Source organism: Paramormyrops kingsleyae, chromosome 6 (assembly GCF_048594095.1).
Source record: "Paramormyrops kingsleyae isolate MSU_618 chromosome 6, PKINGS_0.4, whole genome shotgun sequence".
Lineage (NCBI taxonomy): Eukaryota > Metazoa > Chordata > Actinopteri > Osteoglossiformes > Mormyridae > Paramormyrops > Paramormyrops kingsleyae.
In genome coordinates this window covers 9,238,120-9,262,370 of record NC_132802.1, presented here as the reverse complement: position 1 = coordinate 9,262,370, position 24,251 = coordinate 9,238,120, and the positions used below count along the sequence as shown (strand labels likewise).

Below are 24,251 nucleotides of genomic sequence, written 5' to 3'. Positions count from 1 at the left end.
AGAGAATTTCCTCATAGGGATATCACTATTGTATTCTGTAACTGGCAAGTCTCACACTCTGTGTGTAGCTGTTTCCTGAATGCTTTGGCCAGTTCCTGTCCTATAATTTCGGACACTATAACTACCCCTCACAGCACTCAAAGCTCATTTCCGGCTATCTCTGCAAAGGCAGAACAGTAGCAAAAAGCGTGTGTGCAAGACAGCCTTCAAATGCTGGCCATTATCTGCTGTCTTCAAAGCAAGGTGTGGGCCTGTTCTGTGATTGTGTTACAGCAAAACTGTGCTTCATCACCTCAGTGCTGCTGTTCTTATTATTATTTGGTAAAATATTGAGTAACTGCCGTTGAAAACAAATTAATCACAAGGCTCATGTTTGATTTACCGCTCTGTGTATCAGCAAAAAAAAAGTAATGCGGCTTAATTACTGCACACATGAGTCATGTTGTTAATTGTGCCATATTTTCTGTTTGTGCAGCTTGACATGCTTGCAGCCAAAATTTTTTTTTTTTTTTGTGGCATATTTATACCACCTGAATATTTATAACTTTTTTCCCTCCCTGAGATTTCCCGGCAGTGTGGTGTGCTAGATGGTTGCTCGAATGGCTGCTGCTTCCTTTCTTGGCTCTTTGGTGATGTCTGCCATTGGCTTGGTATCCACTGGGCTGTGAGTACGATCGAGCTGGTCTCGCTCTCCTTTATGTACGATTCCTTGCATGACAAAACCCGCAGCTTGCACACTGAAGAGAAACAGGGTGCTGTGTTAGTCTTCATCTCTGCCTAGTGTGCTTAGGCATCATGCTTGAGAGGAAGAATTATGATGACATTAAGTGGCCGCTGCAGACAGGGAGGAAATAATTTTCTTTTTCTTTTTTTATTTTGGTGCTTGCATGTTCTATGTATGGGGACCTCAATGACTTTTTCCCACTGTATGACAATTACTGGTTTCATTTATTCAGTAACAATTCTTGTGTATAGTATTTTTTGCTTGTGTAATAATTCAGCATTAACTAATCAACTATTTATTTTACTGGTTAGGTTTTTGAATTCATACAAAACATAAAAATTGGAGAATTGGCCTCTTTTTTTGACCTTGAAATTTGAAATATTTTTTTTTGTGGATAATTCTCTCATCTGGGGTGTGGGGGTGTTGTCTTGTTGCTCCCACCTAAGTGGGCATCTTCAGAAAGCCTCTCACAGCAGCCACGGCCAAACTTGAATGATCCTCGAGTGACCACATGTGCCTAATTCCTGACCGATGACCAAGAAGCGTAGAAGGAATACGTCTATGGGCCGATATTTGTGCCACTAGAAACTGAATATGAATTTTGTATATTTGAATCTGCAGTTATCTGCATTACAAAACTGAATCTGAATTTAATCGTTTGAATCTGAATTCCAGTAACTCAAAATAGCATTTATCCTACCTTGAAAAATTCAGTTCGCAAATTCAATTTCAATCTAGTGTGACACACACCCGGGTCCTCGAGAAAACGTAATCGACCGCAGATTCACAACGCAACTCATTTCCACGTTTACAGCAGTTCTGCAGGTCGGGGTAAAGAGGAGGCGTATGCCGGGGTGTCGCAAGTGCAAATGCGGGATCATATACATAATAAAAATTTAATTTGCAAACTGAATTTTTCGAGGTAGGATAAATGCTATTTCTAGTTACTGGAATTCAGATTCAAACTATTAAATTCAGATTCAGTTTTGTAATGCGGATAACTGCAGATTCAAATATACAAAATTCATATTCAGTTTCTAGTGGCACAAATATCAGCCCATACACGTCGTTCTGTTTCATTTCTGGTTGTTTGGAGGCTGATTGACAGGAATGGCTGCCTGAACGCTGCCTCACTGTAAGCCCAGGGCGGCTTATATTCAGCCGGCAGGCCTGTCTCTAGCGGGAGCGTCCATCAGCGTATAGGTCCGTGGTGTGGTAATCTGCCCTTCATCCATCCATCCATCCATCGCAATCATTATGGCGATTCCATTTTCTCCCACGTCTGATGTGCACAGGAGTGAAACCCCTTTACTAGGAAATTTCTGTGCGTGATGAAGCCGTCCTGCACCTCGCCTGTTTATTCACACCCCCAGCAGGGTGTGTCAGGGCACCGTGTGCTGGTGGTGTCTCGCATGACGATTGTGTAAACTGCTCTGCTAATTGTTTCCCCCCCCCCCCCCAATTTCTTTTGTAATATTTTTTTTTATATACCCCCCACCCCCATGAAAAGCCACCCAGATTTGTACCTTAAACCTCCTAGCCTGCTACTGCCCTCCCTCCATGTGAGAAAGTCACGCTGGACTGACGATGCAGGGCAAGGTTCTCGTGAGCTGGTGAGATCTGTAATCACTGAGGATCTGGGGGGGCTTTTTCCCTTTGCCAAGGTCTAATTTGCGGCGTTGCGGCACGGACTGGTATGTGACTGGGGGGTGGGGGCCAGCTGTGCTTTGGGTTTTATGTCCCCCCGGGGACTGGGATTGTCCTCGACGTTTTGCCGCGGTGGCCTTCTGTGGGTTTTGTCCTTGGTGTGCTGCTGTTTATCCAGAGGCCAGCAGGGTGGGGGTTGGAGGGAGTAAACGTGCAGACAGGAACCTGGACATGATGCTATTGCCAGCTATTGCCTCCCCCCCCCCCCCCCCCAAACTGGTAGCGATTCAGATTTATTGCATGTTGTGGCGGCAGCACACACCAACGCATGGAGCCCGCAGAGCTGCCCATGTGCGCCATGCGAGTCCTGCAGCGGGTGACTCAGTCGGATGCTGAGGGACTCCCGTTGTAACAGCTCAGCTGTTAAAAGCAGAGGCTGCTCATTCACACACACATTGCCCTCCATCTTCAGGGCAATCCTCATTATAGCCGTTCCTGCTGTAGTTTTATATGACAGGCTTATTGCAAACACTGCATTCGTGCCAGATTGGAAAACCGGCTTTTATAACCATTTTATAGGAAACTTTATTGCAGCCAACCTGTATATATAAACTAGGAGACTTTAAGAGGAATGGTTGGTGACTTATGCATTGAGCCACAGTGCCTGTAATTTGCTTTCATGACTGCCTGGTCTTCCCCCAGGTATTTCAGTCACCTCACCACCCGTCTCTTGCATCCCATGAAGGAGAGGCTAGCTGTGGATGGTTGGGTTTCAGGTGGAGTTGCCTCAGATTGATGTGCTAACGCCGGGGACTTGTCTCCAGTGTCTATTGACCTTCACTGTAACTGCAGGTTTGCTTGGATGTTATTTTCAGACTAGAAGGAATGTTTTGCTTTGTCCCATTGTTAATATTAATCTGGAATCTGTGCCTTTAAATATCAGGTTGAGTAGTCTTACAAAATAAGTGACTAGCGTTTTGGCTAGTACTTCGTTTTTCCGTTAGATTGGCTTTATCCCTTGTTATACTGATCCTCGTCATTTTTCGCTCGCTCGCTCGCTCTCAGCAGAAGACGTGATTAATATCCACTTTTGCCTGAATGAAGGCACAGCGGAGCAGGGCAGATATCTTCCCACCAATTTGCAGGTTCTGCTCTGCAGTTAACGAAGCTACTCCAAACAAAAGCAAACTGAACAGTTTGTTATAAAAACCAATTAAAGATCCTTATTATTGAAACGTCGCTGTCTGTTCTTTTTTTAAGAATTCCATGGGTAGGCTCTCTGACGAGATCGTACAGGATATTTCTACTGAAGTTTTTCTAGGTTTTTCAACAAAAGCCAGTGAAAAACACATGACTTATAATCTTATAACGGTTAGGTAATCTCTTTATTGCTGTATGTCTTTTTACATGGCCAGTGGTGGCTTAATGGTTAGGGACGCACACTTGTAATTGAAAGGTTGCTGGTTTGAATCCCTGACCAGCAAGGCACCACTGAGGTACCCTGAGCAAGGTACCGCCCCCAAGCACTGCTCCCCGGGTGCTGAATTAGCTGCCCCCTGCTATGTCACGGAAGTCACATATGGGTTAAATGCAGAGGACACATCTCGTTTTTGTGCACTGTGTGCTGTGGTGTGTCAACAATGACTGACACTGATCACTAAATTCTAAATTCTACATTGTCAGGTTATGCATCCATCCAGTAGTTATTAACCTTTGTATATATAACCTAGCTTTCCCATGAATAGAGCCCTAACTGCTTGGCATGAAAACCCAATCAATGAAATAACTTAGACTGGGAATGAAACGGCATCTTTAGATGAAGAGAGAATCTGATGCAGAGTGTTATGTTAGCTTGCCTGAAACCGCGTGTCGGTGACATGGTCATCACATGGGTAACCTGCTAGTAAGCTCCCTCGAAGCAAAGCATACAAATTAAATTTCCCGGATGTTTTGATCTGGATCCGTTTAGGGATAACAGGTTAAAGGCTGCAGTTAATAGTTTGGTGTTGATTTATAGCACTGTTAATGAATACATGGGTTGAATTTGCTTGAAGGCATGGAGGGAGGGGGGGGGGGGGGAGAGAGAGAGAGAGCGAAAACAAGGGAGGTATGAAGGCGGAATGTACAAGGATGAGTTGAACTGCGGCCAGAAATTCAGTGTTGCTGAAAAACAACCATGAAGAGAGTGGACCTTGAACCCAGACACACCCACATCCCAAGCCAATCACGGGGCGCTGACATGCTGCCTCCCTGCTGCTAGAGTGCTGCAGAAACACTGCAGAAATTCCACACTTTACATCCTTGAAAGGGAGAGACTTTTATTTTTAAAGGTACGTGAGGATTCCTTTTCCATGCATCCCATCATGTTCTCCTATGAGAGAGATGGGTCAGAGCACAGGGTCAGCCAGTTACCCAGCACCCCTGGAGTAGTTCTTGGGGTGAAAGGGCTTCCTTCAGGGCCCAACAACAACATGACTTCTCTGCCAACCGTGGGATTTCAGTCTGCGGGTGCTGGTTTCTAACCCACAGAGCCACACATGAAGGTTAATGATTCACCCTGCTGACTCGCAAATCCTGGCACGCGAATGCAGGTCAATAGCGAGATCTCCTCCCACGATGGGTTACTCAGGAATTAATGGCTGCTCTCGTGCCATTGGAGGGCTTCCTTTCCTTTGCAGAGAGTGAAGCTGTTGCTCCTTTAGGCTCTGCTGTGGTGCATGCAGATTGGGGGATTCACAGCTTCTCCACCGGAAACCTGGAGGGCTGCTGCTCCTTAAGGCCTTTCCTGTCTTTGTTAGGCTTAAGTTTTACTTGCAGTTACCAAGTCAGTGTTGTGTTTTTTTGGGCAGGCACCACGAGACAACCCCGGGAGGGGGAGGTTCCTGGGGTGGACTACAACTTCATCAGCGTGGCGGACTTTCGCGTCCTGGAGGACAGCGGCCTTCTGCTGGAGAGTGGAACCTATGACGGTACGTGGAGTGGCCTGGAAGCTTCAGGGCCCTGTGTGAGCCTAAGCGATTGGCTCTGTAGCAGATTTTCACAACCATCGCGAAATTTGGGGAGAATTACCTTGTTACATGACAATGCGGTCACGTTTTATTCATGCATACATATCGTAAAAATATGCTTAAGTTATGTGCTCTGTGTAGAGATATGAGTCCTTTGACAAAATATACCTCTGGGCTGTCGCACATTTAAAGAAACTGGGAGCAGTGTTTTAAAAAAGTATCTCATGGGAGTTTAACTTGCATAAAAGTGTTCTGAGGGTAGAACAAAAATGATTGGTTATCCCTCTGAACCAATCAGATCTTGATCAGATGTCAGACCAACCAATCAGATGTCTTGGTCCCCTCTCCTCTAGTTGCTCGACCTGCCTCCTCTACAGTCTGATTGGATATCTCTCTCAACCATTCATTTTTTATTCTGCCCTTAGAACATTTTTGTGAGTAAAAATCCCATGAGCCATTTGCATATAAACAAGACACACCTTGAGTCAATACTGTTAAAATTAAATTAACCCTGTGACCTTTCTTGTGGAGTTAGCGGCCTTGTGACGACATTGCCAGAGTCCTCGGTCTCATCTGTATCTGCATCTCGTATCCCAAGTGAATTATTCACTCTCAGCATCCATCTGCCTGCCACGAAGACATTTTACCTTTAGTTCGGGCCCCGAGTTAATTGCTGATGGAGGCACAATCACATCTACCATCTACGACCGGTTTTCCTGCCTTTGGCCTGCAGCCAACGGCATGCTGCGTTAAATAATGCATCAGCACACGCCCACGCCCACCCCCGCAACTACTCTTGCCATAGCACAGAGTGGCCTGATGCGCTGTTGACCCATAAGTGTCCAACACACAGTTCACCTCTTAAAGTAGTGCCCTTCTGACCTCTCACATAGGAGTGGCGGTATCACTCTGTAATGATCTCTATCTCGACTTATCGGGTGACTCGGTGGTGGATTTTGGTCACTGGAACGGAGGCCAAATTCAATCTAGTTGAAAGCGATTTCACAGCTTCTGACTTTTATGGACTGACGTGTCACCATGACTAACGATCGGCGATTCCTGGACAAGTGGGAGGCAGGGGATCTATATTTATTTATTTATTTTTGGATGACGGGAGGAGTGATCGACTCGGCCAGTCGTGGCTGGACGGAACCGCTCTGAGACCCTGACAGCCTGCTAATGACCTTTTGGTGACTATTAGGGTTTTCCGGTCCAGATGTGTCTGTTCCAGAGTGGCAGGCAGGATGTGGGATTAGCATATGCAGTGAAAAGCTGCTCTACCAAAACAAGTGAGGTTCTAGTCAGGACCAGGAAGAAAAAATAGGATAGTCAAACTTCATTCCTCCCCATGGGGAAATATCTCCCATCGGCGGGGGGGGGGGGGGGGACGAAGGACAGTATTTGTAGCAGGAACTGAGGGTGTTTAGTACATCCCACTGGAATTTAGTGATATAACAATATCACCGAAAGCATCTGGCTAAAAATCTCCTATCCAACAGCTCGCTGGAGGAAATGACTCGTTAGTGCAGTCGATTGCAGCAACTTGCCCCAGACTGGGACTGGGTCATGGTCCTTCGAGAGTCCTGGGCACATAAATTTCGGAGACCCCACTACTAGATGCATGAAGCGGGGGCACACTATAGACAGTAGGGGTGGGATGATAAGATGATGTTATCCGTTTTATCGGTACGATACTGATATGCTGATGGGTAGTACTGATATTTCCAGTGCTGTTTCACCTCTAGCACGAACTGCAGTCAGACACTGGATATCTCAAGCTGCTTTAACACTTTTATACATGTTGCTTTACTTGTAACGAAAATGACATGTACAGTGTGGTTTTATACAGATACAAATCTGCATAGTCGGACATGAATCTACTAATGTAGCAACTATGTCCCAAAACACATTTTCATTTCTTTATTATTTTCTTCGCACACAACTAACTGAAAGTGCCTGCATCTTTTCATTGTTCCTGATGGACAGCGATATGTCCTGGGTATGACGTTAATCTTCATCCAGCCTATAAGGAAGTCCTCTAACTTACAGGGAATCACTTGGGGGGTTATTGACAGGATTGTCACTCCAGCCACCGGAAAAAACCTCACACTGGTCCATTCGGACTAGTGTGGTGCTGAGGTGTCACCGTCCCATGGCTGCACTCAGGTTCTCACCCCTGAGGTGGATTGTCGTGTGGTGGGGGTGGCAACACACTGTAATCAATGCATGCCCCGTACTTCTCTCTCATGTTGTAACGTTAGCTAGCTAGCTATGATTATATTAGATTCAACTTTTTTGTCACTGCATGACGTTCTTGTACAATGAAATGCAGTTTGACATCTAATCCGAAAAGTGCAGAGTAGTGCAAGGTGCATTAAACATCATGTAAGTGAAGCACATAAAGTGCAGTATGGATGAAATAATTTAAAGAGAAATTGTAGGTTAGTAAATGGATGATGATGCTCCCTGTACTTTTGATGTCTTACTGCAAAAACATTAACGTTAGGTAGCTAGCTAGTTATTTAGCTACTTTGCACCTTGCTGAGAGCTGTGTTGAGCATCACTTCAACTTTTTTTCTGTTCTAGGTTAGAGGTGAAACACGGATAAGTCAAAATTCAGCAAAGCTGTGGTATAATACTTGTCTATGCTTCATGCGGTCGTCCTTGCTGGCCAGCAGTTAGTGGTAAACAGAATTTTTCAGCACATAAGATTTTCAAGCTGATTTACCATATTTACTTTATATGAATTATTAATAAACAGTGTTATAGGCAGTTATTGTTGGCAGCTAACTGATTAGCTAAACTATCACCCATTTAGATTTTTACCTAGTATTGGTTGGTTATGGTTAATAATGTTATGTGTACTGATGTTGGCTAACCAGCAAGCTGTATGGTTATAGGTAATTTTGTGTGTGCGTGCGTGTGTGTGTGTATGTTTCAACTATCTACACATTTGTTTTACTTCCTTAAAACACGAGCTGCTAAATAATCTGATTTAAATATGTCACATCCACTCAGTATGATATACAGATATTTTCACATTAACAAAATATATTGTATTATTCTTTCATTGGTTTAAATGTAATTATTTTTCAGTCCGTCTGTGGGATGTGGCCTTTGGCCTCAGGGTGGGGGCATTGATCACATTTTTGAAAGCATGGAAAACTGGTGTCTTGCTGTAACAACATTGCAGAAGTATCTGCCATCAGGGGGAATGCAAGACAGAGTGGGTACTGACTGACTTTTCAATTGAATTAGCTGCCACCGTTACATTTTTACAGTATGAAAACCCAGCCCATAAAATCCTATATACAACCGAATTACTATTTAACATATAACACCACAACAGAAAAAATGAACAGCTGAAGAGTTGCAGTCACTTTAAAAGTATTTGGCCTGTGGGAAAAATGCCATGTGATTTGGAAATGTAACTGAGGAACAACAGTTTCTGTGCGCATCACCTACATTGTGCTCTTTTATCCTACAATGACACAAATCATTTGATGCAAGTCTGCCAAACACAAACATTAAATAATCAGCAGAAATGCAAGTCTGACATGGCGAGCATGCTGGTGATAAGCCCTAATGTTAAAATCACCCCGTGATTTCTGACACTGCTGTACTTGATTCCAATGGCCACCATATTTATTAAGGTAGTCAACTCGTGCTGTATATGCAGGCATCCCTGGTGGTCAAATGTACTGTATATACTGAGCGCCCCAGGGCCCCCTGGTTATCAACTCGCACTGCATATGCAGGGAGCCCTGGTGGTCAGCTGTACTGTATATACTGAAGCTCCAGGGCCCCCTGGTTATCAACTCGCACTGCATATGCAGGCATCCCTGGTGGTCAGCTGTACTGTATATACTGAGGCCCCAGGGCCCCCTGGTTATCAACTCGCACTGCATATGCAGGGAGCCCTGGTGGTCAAATGTGCTGTATATACTGAGGCCCCAGGGCCCCCTGGTTATCAACTCGCACTGCATATGCAGGGAGCCCTGGTGGTCAGCTGTACTGTATATACTGAGCGCCCCAGGGCCCCCTGGTTATCAACTCGCACTGCATATGCAGGGAGCCCTGGTGGTCAAATGTGCTGTATATACTGAGGCCCCAGGGCCCCCTGGTTATCAACTCGCACTGCATATGCAGGGAGCCCTGGTGGTCAGCTGTACTGTATATACTGAGGCCCCAGGGCCCCCTGGTTATCAACTCGCACTGCATATGCAGGGAGCCCTGGTGGTCAGCTGTACTGTATATACTGAGGCTCCAGGGCCCCCTGGTTATCAACTCGCACTGCATATGCAGGGAGCCCTGGTGGTCAAATGTGCTGTATATACTGAGGCTCCAGGGCCCCCTGGTTATCAACTCGCACTGCATATGCAGGGAGCCCTGGTGGTCAGCTGTACTGTATATACTGAGGCCCCAGGGCCCCCTGGTTATCAACTCGCACTGCATATGCAGGGAGCCCTGGTGGTCAGCTGTACTGTATATACTGAGGCCCCAGGGCCCCCTGGTTATCAACTCGCACTGCATATGCAGAAGGAATCAGGGGCCCTGGGGGTCAGCTGTACTGTATATACTGAGTCCCCAGGGCCCCCTGGTTATCAACTCGCACTGCATATGCAGGGAGCCCTGGTGGTCAGCTGTACTGTATTTACTGAGCGCCCCAGGGCCCCCTGGTTATCAACTCGCACTGCATATGCAGGGAGCCCTGGTGGTCAGCTGTACTGTATATACTGAGCGCCCCAGGGCCCCCTGGTTATCAACTCGCACTGCATATGCAGAAGGAATCAGGGGCCCTGGGGGTCAGCTGTACTGTATATACTGAGTCCCCAGGGCCCCCTGGTTATCAACTCGCACTGCATATGCAGGGAGCCCTGGTGGTCAGCTGTACTGTATATACTGAGCGCCCCAGGGCCCCCTGGTTATCAACTCGCACTGCATATGCAGGGAGCCCTGGTGGTCAGCTGTACTGTATATACTGAGTCCCCAGGGCCCCCTGGTTATCAACTCGCACTGCATATGCAGGGAGCCCTGGTGGTCAGCTGTACTGTATATACTGAGCGCCCCAGGGCCCCCTGGTTATCAACTCGCACTGCATATGCAGAAGGAATCAGGGGCCCTGGGGGTCAGCTGTACTGTATATACTGAGTCCCCAGGGCCCCCTGGTTATCAACTCGCACTGCATATGCAGGGAGCCCTGGTGGTCAGCTGTACTGTATATACTGAGTCCCCAGGGCCCCCTGGTTATCAACTCGCACTGCATATGCAGGGAGCCCTGGTGGTCAGCTGTACTGTATATACTGAGTCCCCAGGGCCCCCTGGTTATCAACTCGCACTGCATATGCAGGGAGCCCTGGTGGTCAGCTGTACTGTATATACTGAGGCCCCAGGGCCCCCTGGTTATCAACTCGCACTGCATATGCAGAAGGAATCAGGGGCCCTGGGGGTCATCTCCCTGAATATGAAAACGGCACTGCTGTTTGTTTGTGGCCTGTGGTGCACCGACGCCCGTACCCCCCCCCCCCCCCCCCCGGAGCACTGGGCAGTCCAGGCAGACAAGCACCCCGGGGCAGACACAGGCTCGAGTCATGGTGGTATGGGAGATGAAATTATGGTCTGGTGATAACGAGCCTGTTAGTGGTCAGGGTTACAGTGCTGACTGTCACTGGTGGTGAATATGGCTGCCTGCTGAAATATGAAGCTGCGAGAGTGACACCGTCCCCTAAGATGGTCGCTATGCACATTGGGTGAGGCCCCTCCCCCCCCCCCCACACACAGGCATCCCACCTTGGTTACATTTCTTCCATTCAGCACATGCTGACAGGGAAGATCCGAGCATTATGGGTAGTCTGTGACCCATAAGGGCCAGTCCAGGACACCAACCAGATGAAGAACCAGGGCACTGGTTGGCCAGGGGACTTTTGGAGCATCATGTGGTGATGAACAATAACAAAACAAATTACCTACAAATAATTTAATGCAAACCAATAAAGCTCTATTCAAAAAAAATAAAAAATAAAAAATTCTGTTCATACATCCATAATATGTACCTTTCAAAGCATATGACTCCCCACCCCCCCATCAATCGCAATTCAGATGTGTTCTATGGTCCATGACCCAGACCCAAATTCCACATGCTCCATGGTTGCTAGTTTTGCTCAGTAATGAAGCAACACACCTCAGAACCGGACCCAAACATGCAACGCGGTGACATTAGTGGTTCAGTGGAGCGGAGCAGTGGCACAGGACCCCTGTTCTGTTTCTAGCAACCCGTGACCCGGTTTGGGCCACAGATGGCTCTTTGCACACATTAGTTGATGATCCGTGACTGGACCGGATTCGCCTCTGGGGGAGCTGAGCCCCCGCTGGATCCGCAGGGACACTGCGGCCCCTTGCTGCAGGGTATGCGGCGAGCGGCCTATTAAGAAGGGGAGGCTTTTAAATCTTGTGCTAATGGCACCTCTGTGTTTTAATGAAAGTCTGATGGTGGATAAAATAGCATCCCTTGCCCTTTGCCGAGGGCCAGTCAATTTGCCGTACAGTTAATTTTGCCCTTGGATTCCATCCAGCGCCTCCCTTTTCTACTAAACACAAAAGAAACTCCTTGTGTCACAGAGGGGATGGATTGAGGAAGGACTGTGGACCAATCTGTTCAGTGAGGCCGGAGAGGATGGTTTTAACTCTAGGCAGAGTTTTTATTGTCCATTCCTCTGAGCCCAGAAAGGTATGTGCATGAGAATGTAACCACTTGGCCTCCAGCTCACGTTAAATATATTCCGAAAACGTTAAATCTGCTTTGGGGTTTTGTTTGGATCTCCTGAGCGACGCCTGATGTGACAAATGTGCCCGTGTGCACTCCGTACGTCATTAATCAATGACTGCGAGACTGGCTGCTTGCGAGCAATTAATCGGGTGGCCGAGACTCATGACGAATGACTCCTGTGGCCGGAGACGGGCGTGGACAGGGGAAAAACTCCTGTCTGTTATCTTTATCGCTGCGCCATGCAGTGTAATGAAGCCCTTTTTGAAAGGGAGAGTGAGAGAGAAAGAGAAAAAAGGAGTAGATGAAAAGAGAGGGAGAAAAACAAATAAAGCTGGTGTGGCTCACTGGGGATGCCAGGTCTGCTGTGGTGAAGTTTTGATCGCGGACAGTGGTCTCCCTCTACGGGGGATATCAGCATGCATACGTTAGGTGGTCTCCCTCTGCGGGGGATATCAGCATGCATACGTTAGGTGGTCTCCCTCTGCAGGGGATATCAGCATGCATGCGTTAGGTGGTCTCCCTCTGCGGGGGATATCAGCATGCATGCGTTAGGTGGTCTCCCTCTGCGGGGGATATCAGCATGCATACGTTAGGTGGTCTCCCTCTGCGAGGGATATCAGCATGCATACGTTAGGTGGTCTCCCTCTGCGGGGGATATCAGCATGCATGCGTTAGGCGGTCTCCCTCTGCGGGGGATATCAGCATGCATACGTTAGGTGGTCTCCCTCTGCAGAGGATATCAGCATGCATACGTTAGGTGGTCTCCCTCTGCGGGGGATATCAGCATGCATATGTTAGGCGGTCTCCCTCTGCGGGGGATATCAGCATGCATACGTTAGGCGGTCTCCCTCTGCGGGGGATATCAGCATGCATATGTTAGGTGGTCTCCCTCTGCGAGGGATATCAGCATGCATACGTTAGGCGGTCTCCCTCTGCGAGGGATATCAGCATGCATACGTTAGGTGGTCTCCCTCTGCGGGGGATATCAGCATGCATACGTTAGGCGGTCTCCCTCTGCGAGGGATATCAGCATGCATACGTTAGGCGGTCTCCCTCTGCGAGGGATATCAGCATGCATACGTTAGGTGGTCTCCCTCTGCGAGGGATATCAGCATGCATACGTTAGGCGGTCTCCCTCTGCGAGGGATATCAGCATGCATACGTTAGGTGGTCTCCCTCTGCGGGGGATATCAGCATGCATACGTTAGGTGGTCTCCCTCTGCGAGGGATATCAGCATGCATAAGTTAGGTGGTCTCCCTCTGCGAGGGATATCAGCATGCATACGTTAGGCGGTCTCCCTCTGCGAGGGATATCAGCATGCATACGTTAGGCGGTCTCCCTCTGCGAGGGATATCAGCATGCATACGTTAGGTGGTCTCCCTCTGCGGGGGATATCAGCATGCATACGTTAGGCTGCTTTTCCTGATCACTGGCAGCTGGCGACCAGTCAGCCTCTCAGACACTCCTGCTCACAGTGAGAGACTCTAAGCTGTGAGTCACATGCAGGGGCTTCCGTTTACTCCTACATCAGTGTTTCTCAACCCAGTCCTCAGGGACTCCCCCGACATAGTCCACGTTTTTGTTCCCTCCCAGCTCCCAACACACCTGTACAAGGTATTTAGCATTTGTGATTGGCTGGGACCTGGGAGAGAGTAAAAATGTGGACTGGCTGGCATTCCCCAAGGACTGGGTAGAGAAACACTGGCCTTGATTACGCCGGTGGTCCAATAAGACTAGCTGCTGCAAACTACTGAAGCATCCATGCCCTCTCTCAGCCTTTGTTCAGGTGCCTGAAACTGAGCTAGACTCCAATAGATCTTTAAATTGCGAGCTGTGGATTTTTAGGTGACATTTACCCTGAGAAAAGATGCAAGGACATTCAATCACTCAGCTCTCCTTCCCTGTTTTTTTTTTTTTTTTCCTGTTATGTTCATTAAATTCGGAAACCTTTGCAGCGCTGATTGGTGACATTTACTGGAGAGACAAGGATTCTTTATTCTGTATATATTGCGTTTGAGCAAAATAAATTGATCATGGTCTTTATTTTTAAATGTACTCACAATGTGTAAAAAATGCATTTAGACTAGGTCTTGTGTGATTAATTTAAATCATACGTCATTATGATTTAAAACTGCATTACGTATTTACTACATTAACATAGGTACACACTGTGCATAAGGATCAAAACAAATTACTCTTCTCTTTGCTACGTACATTTTTTTCCTCATTCGACACTGTGGGCCCACTTAAAATCTTCAGTCTGTTTTGGGGATTTATCTGTTTGTTTATTGTCTCTGAACAATGAATCAAGCTGTACTCCAAAGCAGGAAACTGCTGCAATTAAACTATAAATATACATTTAATGGAGTCTGCAGCCCCCCCATGGAAATATAGATTAAAACAAAGGTAGGGTTTAGAAGGTAATTAATTGGTTTAAAAAGATGAATCCCCTTTTGGCATCTTTTCCCATTCTTCAATTAAGCTCTATATAAATTATCAACTTAATGAAGGGTGTAATTAATTCAAATTAATAGTTTTCAGTATGAATAAATTTAATGTGAATTCTGCAGTGTCAGTTTAAGAACAACGTTGATGTTTTTGTTCATCAACCACTGACTGCTAGATCCAGGAGCAAATGAGTAAATAAATAATTTAACATAATTAAGTCTTTAATGTGGCATGCAAGTTGCTGGGATGTTGCACACCAAAGGTAATTTTCATTAATTATTTAGAAATTATTCAAAGTAAGTTGAATCAATGCTCTACAATTTCTAATGGGGGACGCATTGCATGCAAATCAATGTTCATGTTGTCAGCTTGTGTAGCTTTTTTTTTTTTAATTGAGGAATGACAAAATGGGTCATATTTGTGATTGGAGGGTTAAGGATGTATATATATAAAAAAGAACATAGAAATGCAGCTTGAGCCACTTTATGAAGATGTGCGGTTATTGCTTTGGGTGCTTCTGGGACACAGAACAATAAAGCGATGTTGATAGATCTCTTAAAGGCACACACGCACGCTCACACGCACACACACTCACCGAGACCATTGCCTGCAAACATGAAGCTCATCCCCCAATGCACGGCTGCCCCGTTCCCAGGGCAGGTCTGTAGATTGGCCAATTCAAGGTCCAAATTATGAACTCCTGGTCATTGATGGGAACTCATAAAAAAAAAAAAAGCCTGTCAGCAGCGCCCCCCCTAGCTGTGGTTCTCCTGCAGGTGACGGATTGGCATGTTGTCTTCTCGCCGTTCCAGGTAACTACTACGGAACCCCCAAGCCACCTTCAGAGCCCAGCCCCGTGCAGCCCGACCTTGTGGATCAGGTTCTGTTTGACGAGGAGTTCGACAATGAGCTGCAGCGAAAGCGGACCCCGTCCGTCAGCAAGATGGAGAGGACGGACAGTGCCGCCCCTGAGGAAGAGGAAGATGAGGAGAGGACCCCTCCTATCAATGGGCTGACAGGTCAGGTGAACCTCTATCGTTCAATGGTGGTGGTTTTATTCATGCTGTACATTTTACTGCCTGATCTTTTCTAAAACCCACTGAAGAGAGCTGTTAATTAAACACACTCAGATTTTAAATTGTCACCTGTTGTGTCTTGTCCATAAAGTCTGTAATATGGCTGTAATATTTAGCCAAGCTACCGCTCTTCACGCCGTCACACATACCCTCCAAACAGTTTGCATCAAGGGCACTTTAAATCAAAATTATCCAAAGACACATTATGTCAGGGATCAATTAGGAGAGGAATGCGATCACTCAGGGCAAAGAATTTGCCCTTGCTATGCTGAAGGATATCCCAGCATTGCCGGCAAGAGATGGAAAATTCCGGAATGTCGGCTTAATTAATCACAACTGCGGATGCTCGTTTTCGAAAAGTCGCTTGATTGAAGTACGAAAGGGGGGCTTTGGAGTGTCATGGAGCCACATTCTGTTCTAAGCATGCGGGGGTGCATTCCGTGATCAGGCGGCCTTCGGAAGGCCTGGCTCAGTGCGCTTCACCAGCCGGGCACCTCATCGGCGTGCCTGTCTGGCTATTTCAATGGACAGGCCAGCTCTCACTTTCACGACCAGCAGCTCACAACGTTACCAGACCTTGTGCATTCAAGTAACAGGGACAGAGAGCCCATTGCATGCTAGCCAGAAGGTAAAGTCACCTGCCGTCGCGGTCTTGATGGTCTTTGAGGGCCATTGAGACTTGTTTGTAGGTAATTTTGCTCCCCATGATTTGGTACATCCTGTAATACAATAGATGGTTGGTGATGTAATCTCCAGCATTACTGCTTGAGGATGCTGTGATTAAATCCCTCTGAAGTACAGTAATACTACAATTTATTGCATGCTTTTATCCAAAGCGATGTGCAATTGAAAGAATGGCAGTGTCTGGAGTAATTGGGGATTAAGGGCCTTGCTCAGGGACCCTAAGGTGAAACCACTCTGCTGACCACAGGATTTGAACTGTAGACCTTCCAATGACATGCATAGCGTCCTAACCTGCACAGCTGCATCCCGCCCCAGAATTAAAGGCGGAAAGGTTGAGTCAATTTGCCGGCTTTGTCTTTGTGAAAATGGATGCTTTTGGTGAGCAGAGGGTTGTGGTTGGAGTTTTGACTGCATGTCATCTTTCATGCCATGTTGACACACAGAGCGTCTAAAACACAGCGACATGACTCGCGTCACTCCCGGCTCGCATTACAGTCATATGATTCGCCACTGCCATTGGCCCCAGACTTGTGGGTGGGGCATTTTCAGCCCACGCACTTTTTCTTTTGCTGTTATTGTTGTAATCAGTGTCTAACCTTGATTCTGCTGACCTGATGCTGTTAAAAGGACAGAATGCACGAGGTTCTGCACCATGCAGCTTGTCCTGTTCGGTCTTCAGGACGGGAAGTTTGTGCTAGGAGTGTTCTATAAGGAGAGCTCGCAGAAGCCAAACCCATAGCTGTGAGTGAGACTGCAGCTCTCGGAGCAACGACTGTTTAAGGCCTGCAAATAAGCATGCAAATTAACATGCACCCATGCGAGCTGCGCCGCTCCTCTTAAAGCAGAAGGATGAGCTGGTCTCGCCCAGTTTTGCCTCGTACTGCCCCCTCCGTCACGTCACAACTCGTAAATCCTGTGACCGCGGGACATGGGGAGGGTCTGTAGCCGCTCACCTGTGCCCCCTCCCTCCCGGATCGCAGAGCACCAGGATGGAGGCTCAGAGTGGAGGAAGAGCGTCCCCAGCTACACCCAGTCCAACAACACCATGGACTTCCGTACATGGGGCTCTCTGCCCAGGGACGAGAGCCAGGAGCCGCTTCCCAAGAACTGGGAGATGGCCTACACAGAAACCGGCATGGTCTACTTCATCGAGTGAGTACCCCTGCTGACAAACACCATTGGCTACACGGCATCCCTATAGGGAGTACAGCTCACTTCAAGGTGTTGGGGGGGGGGGGGGCTGTTTATCCCATCCATAGTAATGCCTTTTCATTTCCTGGTGTTGTACTGGAGTCTGAGTCCACCTGTCAGATCTAGTGGCGAAATGACACTGCTGGTTGTCCAATCAGAACACGCAAGCGATGTCTAATTGCAGCTGGTCTTTGTTAGTCACATTCATCAGCTTCTGTACGTATATGTCTGGGTATGCATGTTCAGAAATAAATGTGTACATATGATGTATTGCATTACACACCCCCTAGGTTTAGCTGTATGACCTGATTCCACAGACATTGTTCTATAGTTTAACACATAGATTACCTTTGTTTACTGGGTGTCTTACACAGGAAAAAGACAGAGATACAACTGTATAGCTCAGCGGTATGTGTTCGCGCACACACACACACACACACAACCCGCAACAAATAATGATGTAAGCCTTGTTATCTGGTGACGTCAACGCCAACCGAGCGAGAGAGAGAGCGAGAAAAGGGGAGGGAAGAGGAAGGAAGAATCAATATTTCTCTTGCCGAGGTTGAAGGACAATTGAGTAAATAGCTTTCCCGGAGGCCTGCTTGTTTTATAAAGATATCTGCCTTAGACTGGCAAATATTTGTGTCTGAGGCTTTTCAGCATTTCAAGGCAGCCAGGAAGGGCTCCTTCTAATCAGGCCGTTAATCACAGAAGACATGGCTCTTTATGTTGCTGGCTTGTTAAAACTGTTCGGTTCAGCTCTTCAGGTATGATAATCACCTTGTATTTTAACCATGTTCTTTGTTTTATTTTGTGTCTTTAGCCTTCGGGTGTTAGCTTGGGCGATAGCAGGAAAAGATAGGAATGGCATGATGCTGGTGATGCTGTCAGACTTTCGACATTTGGCTCATTGGTGAACTTTAGTTTTGACCTTGGCCACAGTTTGCCCTTTGCTTTTATTAAAGGGGGCTCATTTTCCCTATATTCTATAATGTTATCATGCCTGGGGGGTTGGACCCCTAAAGTTTGTTTTTCCTCCTCTTTGAGAGTTTTTGATTCCCCTGTGCCTTCGGCTTCTGACTTTAATTTTTTCTATCTTACCTTTTTCTGTGTTTCATGTATTATTACTGTGACAACTTACTTTCCCTCTGGGGATTAATAAAGTTGTCTTTCTGTCTGTCTGTATAAATGATGTAGTAAAATATTGCTATTTATATATTACTACACATCAATTTCAAGCACCCTGTGTTGTGAAAGGCGCTATATAAATTGAATTAAAGCGTAGCGCTGTTTTGTTGGTGTGTTCGGCACGGAGAGTGACGGTTATTGTGGACTGTAAATGACTGATGGGCACCGTGCCTCTCTGCTCGCCAGTCACAACACCAAGACCACCACCTGGCTGGACCCCCGACTTGCTAAGAAGGCCAAGCCCCCAGAGAAGTGTGAGGATGGAGGTGAGACCGCATGCTGGCTCTCAGCTGCCCCCCTGCCCTTGCCGCACACAGAGAGCTGCCAGCCTCCATCCTGCGTGTGCCGGTATCACTTGTGGGTGCTGAGATGTCTGCGGAGCTAAGCAAACAGCCAAGTGCAGCCTGGGGGGGGCAAGTGGTGGGGGGGTGGGGGGGTGGACCGTTTGGTGCCAGTTTCTAATACATTCTAAAAGACGTGCAGAGAGCTCATCAGCGCACTACCTCGGGAAGGCAATTTCGGAGCCTCCTCTTGCATGAAGGGCTCTATCCACCCTGCTTGCTCATCATACAGTGATAGTCAGAATGGGGGGGTAGTGGGGCCTCTGGCAACGCCGTCCACCCGGCCCCCTCCCCGACAGTACGGCCCCCTTGGACACTTAAAGGGCATTCATCTATGAGGACGAGCGGTATTCAAACGGCAGTGACTTGAGCGTGCCTTGGCGCTGACGGCTGTCGGGGCTGGCCGGGTGGCCGTAGGCGGGTCAGTGCATCGCCCTCTCACCCGAGTGTTAATCTCTGAATTGTTTATCCGCAGAGCTGCCTTATGGCTGGGAGAAGATCGAGGACCCCCAGTACGGAACCTATTATGTGGAGTGAGTGCACCCCACTTCTTTTATTTTCTTCATTTTCGTGTGCGTGTCTGCCTGGCGGTGCGCGCCGGTCTGCACGTGATCCTGGCGGCTCGTCAGCGCAACGGGTTACCGTGGTAATCGTGGCGCTCAGCTGACGGGTCACCGCTGGGAGTGGCGCCGTGGGTCTGGGAGAGCGCCGCCGGGGCGCTGTTGCCGCGAGCGACCTGAATGCTGTCCCATGCGCGAATTCCGGAACCCAAGGTGGTCTGAGGTCATTGTTTTCTTAATGTGGGTCCTGCTGAAAAGTGGCACTGTGGTTGCGGTGGGGTATGGCGCGTCTGATGGGGGTGGGGGGGGGGGGGGGGGCGGTGCGGGTAACTTTTCCCATCCCTTTGGAAGAAAGTTTATTCTCCTTAAACCAGTGGGAGGAAAGACAAGGGAAGGATTCTTTCCCCAAAGAATGAGGAGATGGCTTCTGGAGTGGGCCCTTCACCGCCGGGGAAATAATCAGGCCTGTTTATGCAAAGGGGTCGCCGAGACGAGCACGGGATTCTTCAGAGGTAGCGCTTTGTTTTGCATGAATACAGCACGACACAATAACTCATTATGCCCGGACGACGGGCTGTTTACATCACAATGAGCAGGCCGTGGCTATCAAGGGAAAGCGTGAGGCAGAATCCGCCCCTTCGTATTTCTCTCCCATAATACCATTGGCAGGACCCCCGCATGTTTAAGTGGCTCCTGAGGCATCGTCATTCAGTCCCCAGACAGCCAGCATGCCAAGATGGCGTCACACAGATGTGTAGCGTTATTAATCTCTGGGAATGGCGTGGCTGCGTATGAATGCACACTCTGTGGAAGTCTACTTGCATCCTGATAAATATTATTGCACTGCTAACTTACAGGATGAGCATCAGGTGTGACTGAACGGCGCATATCCTCCCTGCCCCCTTCATGAGCCTCGTGACAGAACGGTGCTGTGGATTCTACTGTGTCAATATTATGTCAGCGTGCCGTTCCTGGTCCTGCGGTTTTCGACAAACGCAGGCCTGACCTTGTGTTGCACTGCAGGCTGCGCATGCAAAGCAGAGGCGTTTGCATGAGCGGGAAGCGAGGCGGGTTTGTCTCCCGCAGCCCGCATGGGGCCTGCGGGTGGCGCCAACACACCTCGTCAGATACATGAGCTTCACCACAAACACCTGAGCTGTTATGGTTTTGCACTGAGTAATATGCTATCAGATGGGGATGTCAGTGTGGACGAGGTTCCTGAAGACATTAAGCCTCTTTTTTTAGGTAAAATTCCATTTTATTGTGACAACTGTGGAATCCATGGTGATATCGGATGGGAACAGAAGTATGATACACTTGGGGTGTCAAGGTGTCCCCTAATAATGATAAGCTGTAGAAAAAGAGACGGTAATTAGACGTCTTCCAGAGCAGATTGTGTGTGTGTGTGTGTTTGTCCTGATACTTCATAGTGAGCTTTACTGTTGTGCTGCAGCCATATCAACCAGAAGACCCAGTTTGAAAACCCAGTACTGGAAGCCAAGAAGAAGCTGAACCAGGAGGCATCTTCTGCCAGCCAGCAGGGGGGCGCTCTTCCCGCAGGTAACCTGAACCCCCTGCCTAAGTATTACTTACCAGCGTGGGTTCATTATGTATGAACAAAGGGGTGCAGTCTGACTTGAATTTCTTTAGTACAGGGGTGGGGCTAAAGGGGCTTTGGCTCCAGCTGAAGGCTGATTGGCCAACAGAGTGTCCACTCCCCTGTCACTCACCGAATTAAAACCCGAATTAAACATATCATTTGTTAAACAGAAGGTTGGCCCCTCTGTATTAATAATCGCCCCTCTTGTGCCCTCCACCTTAAAAAAAAATCCTAGAACCAGTCATGCTTTAGTAAATATTTTGATTCATAAGAGGAGGAAAGGCTGGCGCTTGAGTATTTTGAGTCTAGCAAAGTGGATTTACTAGGAAATGCATAGCAGGTAGTGATTCACAAGCACTGGTCAAAGCTGTAGCTCGGCGTCGTCTCTTTGATGCCCCCGTTGCCATAGCAGCTGATGGCAGACAGCCTGGACGGCACCGAGCCTAGGCTGCGGTATCTGTGCTCAAATGTGCACCCTGGCTCTGGCGTCAGAGTTATTCACAAAGACTGGAATCCCCATAACTTGCTGTTGAATACGTTTTGATGAGCACGGTATGCATGAGGGTTATCTGGCCACCGTTTGAAAGGTCTTTACCCCTTCACCTTCACCTCTGTCAGATGGCTTAATTGGGTAGCTGTCAGCTCTTCTTTCCCCTCATTTTTTTTTTATATGTCCCACTCCCCCACCTCCCTGTCCACTCATCTCTTTGCTTTAATAGCCAGTTTGGTTGGGAAAGCACCAGTCAGATGTCAGTCTCCTTTAGACGCCAGTGATTTGGACAGTTCGCCTGTAAAGACGTATCCAGTTATTGCCCTTTCTCAGAGTGCGGACATATAGGCCAAATTTTTATGCAGAGGTGGGGCAGTGTCACATCTCTGTCCAGTCAGGAGTAAACAGAGTAATTCTCCTTCCACTGGAGTTTACAGCCCCCAATTTAACCGGGCCTGTCCCTCTGGAGGGCCGGCATGACTGCTCTCTAAAGTCTGTCTCGCTCTAGCAGCTCAGTGAGGTGCGAACCAAAGGCCTGGCTTGTCAGGCTGCTCTGCCGTTCTCTCCAGCCTTGACACATGGCTCCACGGAAAGCCTGCCGCTTTCTTCCCGGGCCGTTCTGACGTCTTCTGACGCAGTGGGAACCGAGCTTTATAAAATGCAGCCGTCGTGGCTCATGATGCACTCAATACGAGGGCCGTGCATCAGCACGACAGGCATCCATTAAGGCAATGTAATACTGCACTATGCTTTATGTAAGGTAAGGAGTCAGCGTAATATACCTAACGGCATTAAACACTGATTAATCGTCATGCACAGACTGATCGGAACAGAGGGGTCTCCCAGGGCGAGGCGCGTTTCATACTTCATGCTGTCGCATTTTACGGTCACGCCTTGGAAACGAGCTGTAACTCGTAGTGACAGCTGGACGTGGAGACGGAGCCTGTTTACCGATCGTGTCACGGCCGTTGGTGCATGGCGAGCGAAACCCGTTTGTCCGGAGAGTGTTTTGATGGTGGGGGATGGATGTGATGCGATACAAGCTCCTAAGTAGCTCTCTTTGATTCTGTCGTGTCTGTGACTTCCCCTAGGGGTGGAGGTCAGTCATGCACAAATTTAAGCCCCCCCCATCGCTTTCCAGAAAGCCTTCCTTAGTAAAGTCTGGGGAGCTGTGTCTGTTTCTCTCAACTGGTGGGTCGCAATCCAAATGTCGGTCACAGAACCATTTTCGGTGGATCACGGAGTGTGTGGTTAAAAAAAAAATTGTGTGGTTAAAAAAATAAATAAAAGAAGTTGCCGCCATGACTTAATGACCAAGGAACAATGTGGTTTTGAGGCTAAACCAGTTGAGAACCACTGCTCTAAATGACCTTCTCACATGAAGACTTTGATTTGGCAAAAGCCCTTAGCACCCCCCCCCCCCCCCCCCCCTTCTTTACCATGGAGGACAGAGGGATCGAGAAGGCATTCATCATGAAGTAGGGGATGCATTCAGACCTCAAGTGCTGCAGTGACGGCTTCCAGTGAAATCAGGATGAGGGTCCCTTCATTAGCCGTGCAGTTGTGAGCTCAGATGTTGTCTCCTGGCCAGGGATATTAATTAAACGCCCCGTGGTTAACTGCAGCAGGGAGGCAGTGCTAAGATCTCCCATAAACAATCCACCCGGGCATCTCAGAGCAGCACTTCATGTGGACAGTGGTCCCAGCGAGCTAATCAGGCTGGTACAGAGACATCACTGCCATTGGCATGGCCTGCATAGAAACGGTGGTTACTTCCAAAAGATCGCTCTGACAAGTGAATACCAGCAGAGGCCCTGCTGTCGTCGGTGGTGAGAATCAATGGTCATGTCCATCAATCAATCGAATGCGATTATGTAAATCCAGCTGCCACACTACTTAGGAGGCTTGTGGCTACAATGTTGTCACGCTTTGCTGTTGGCTTGACAACAGTCGACCCCTCCGATGCCATGATAACCTACTCGGGGTCATGGGTTTTTTTTTTGGGTTTTTTTTTACGACTCAGTAATCACAGCCTAATCACAGTCATACGCAGCACTTCCTGGTTTAGGCTGCTCTGCTGAACCCTACATTGTTTTCCACAACACAAGTATGAGAACAAAAACGTAAGCAACACACATGCTCTCAAACTCACACACAAGCGGCAGCCCCCCCCCCCCCATTTCAGCCCTTTGCACCATGATTGAAAGAGCTTTCCTGCATCCTTTAAAATTGCGGTCCTGATGATGAGGGGGTCGTACATTCCACTCTGGAGTTACGCTTACCTGCTGTCTGTCTGTGTAAGCATCAGGATCGCATGTCTGTCAGTGGCCAGATACTCCATACTGTGGCTTGTGTGATTATCGCCTAGATTTTGCTGGGTTTTTTTCCAGAAGCTTTTATTAGCTATAATAGCATGATATTCTTCCATTTTTTTGTACTCCTGCCAGCATCTGGCCTGTTAGACTCAACTGACAACTCTGCTTTCTTTTTATGATATGAAATTGGCAGACTCTAAATCGAATGCTGA

At 47.8% G+C, this 24,251-nt stretch overlaps 1 protein-coding gene across 1 annotated transcript in view; it reads left to right on the top strand.

Annotated features, from left to right (window-relative positions):
- Nucleotides 1-24,251, top strand: part of magi3a (membrane associated guanylate kinase, WW and PDZ domain containing 3a) — a 97,196-nt gene that overhangs the window by 57,801 nt on the left and 15,144 nt on the right. The window contains exons 3-8 of the mRNA XM_072713592.1: nt 5,221-5,340; nt 15,407-15,613; nt 17,335-17,506; nt 18,920-18,999; nt 19,550-19,607; nt 21,088-21,190. Of these exons, the coding sequence (XP_072569693.1) occupies nt 5,221-5,340; nt 15,407-15,613; nt 17,335-17,506; nt 18,920-18,999; nt 19,550-19,607; nt 21,088-21,190 (740 nt within the window). The remainder of the gene's footprint in view (nt 1-5,220; nt 5,341-15,406; nt 15,614-17,334; nt 17,507-18,919; nt 19,000-19,549; nt 19,608-21,087; nt 21,191-24,251) is intronic.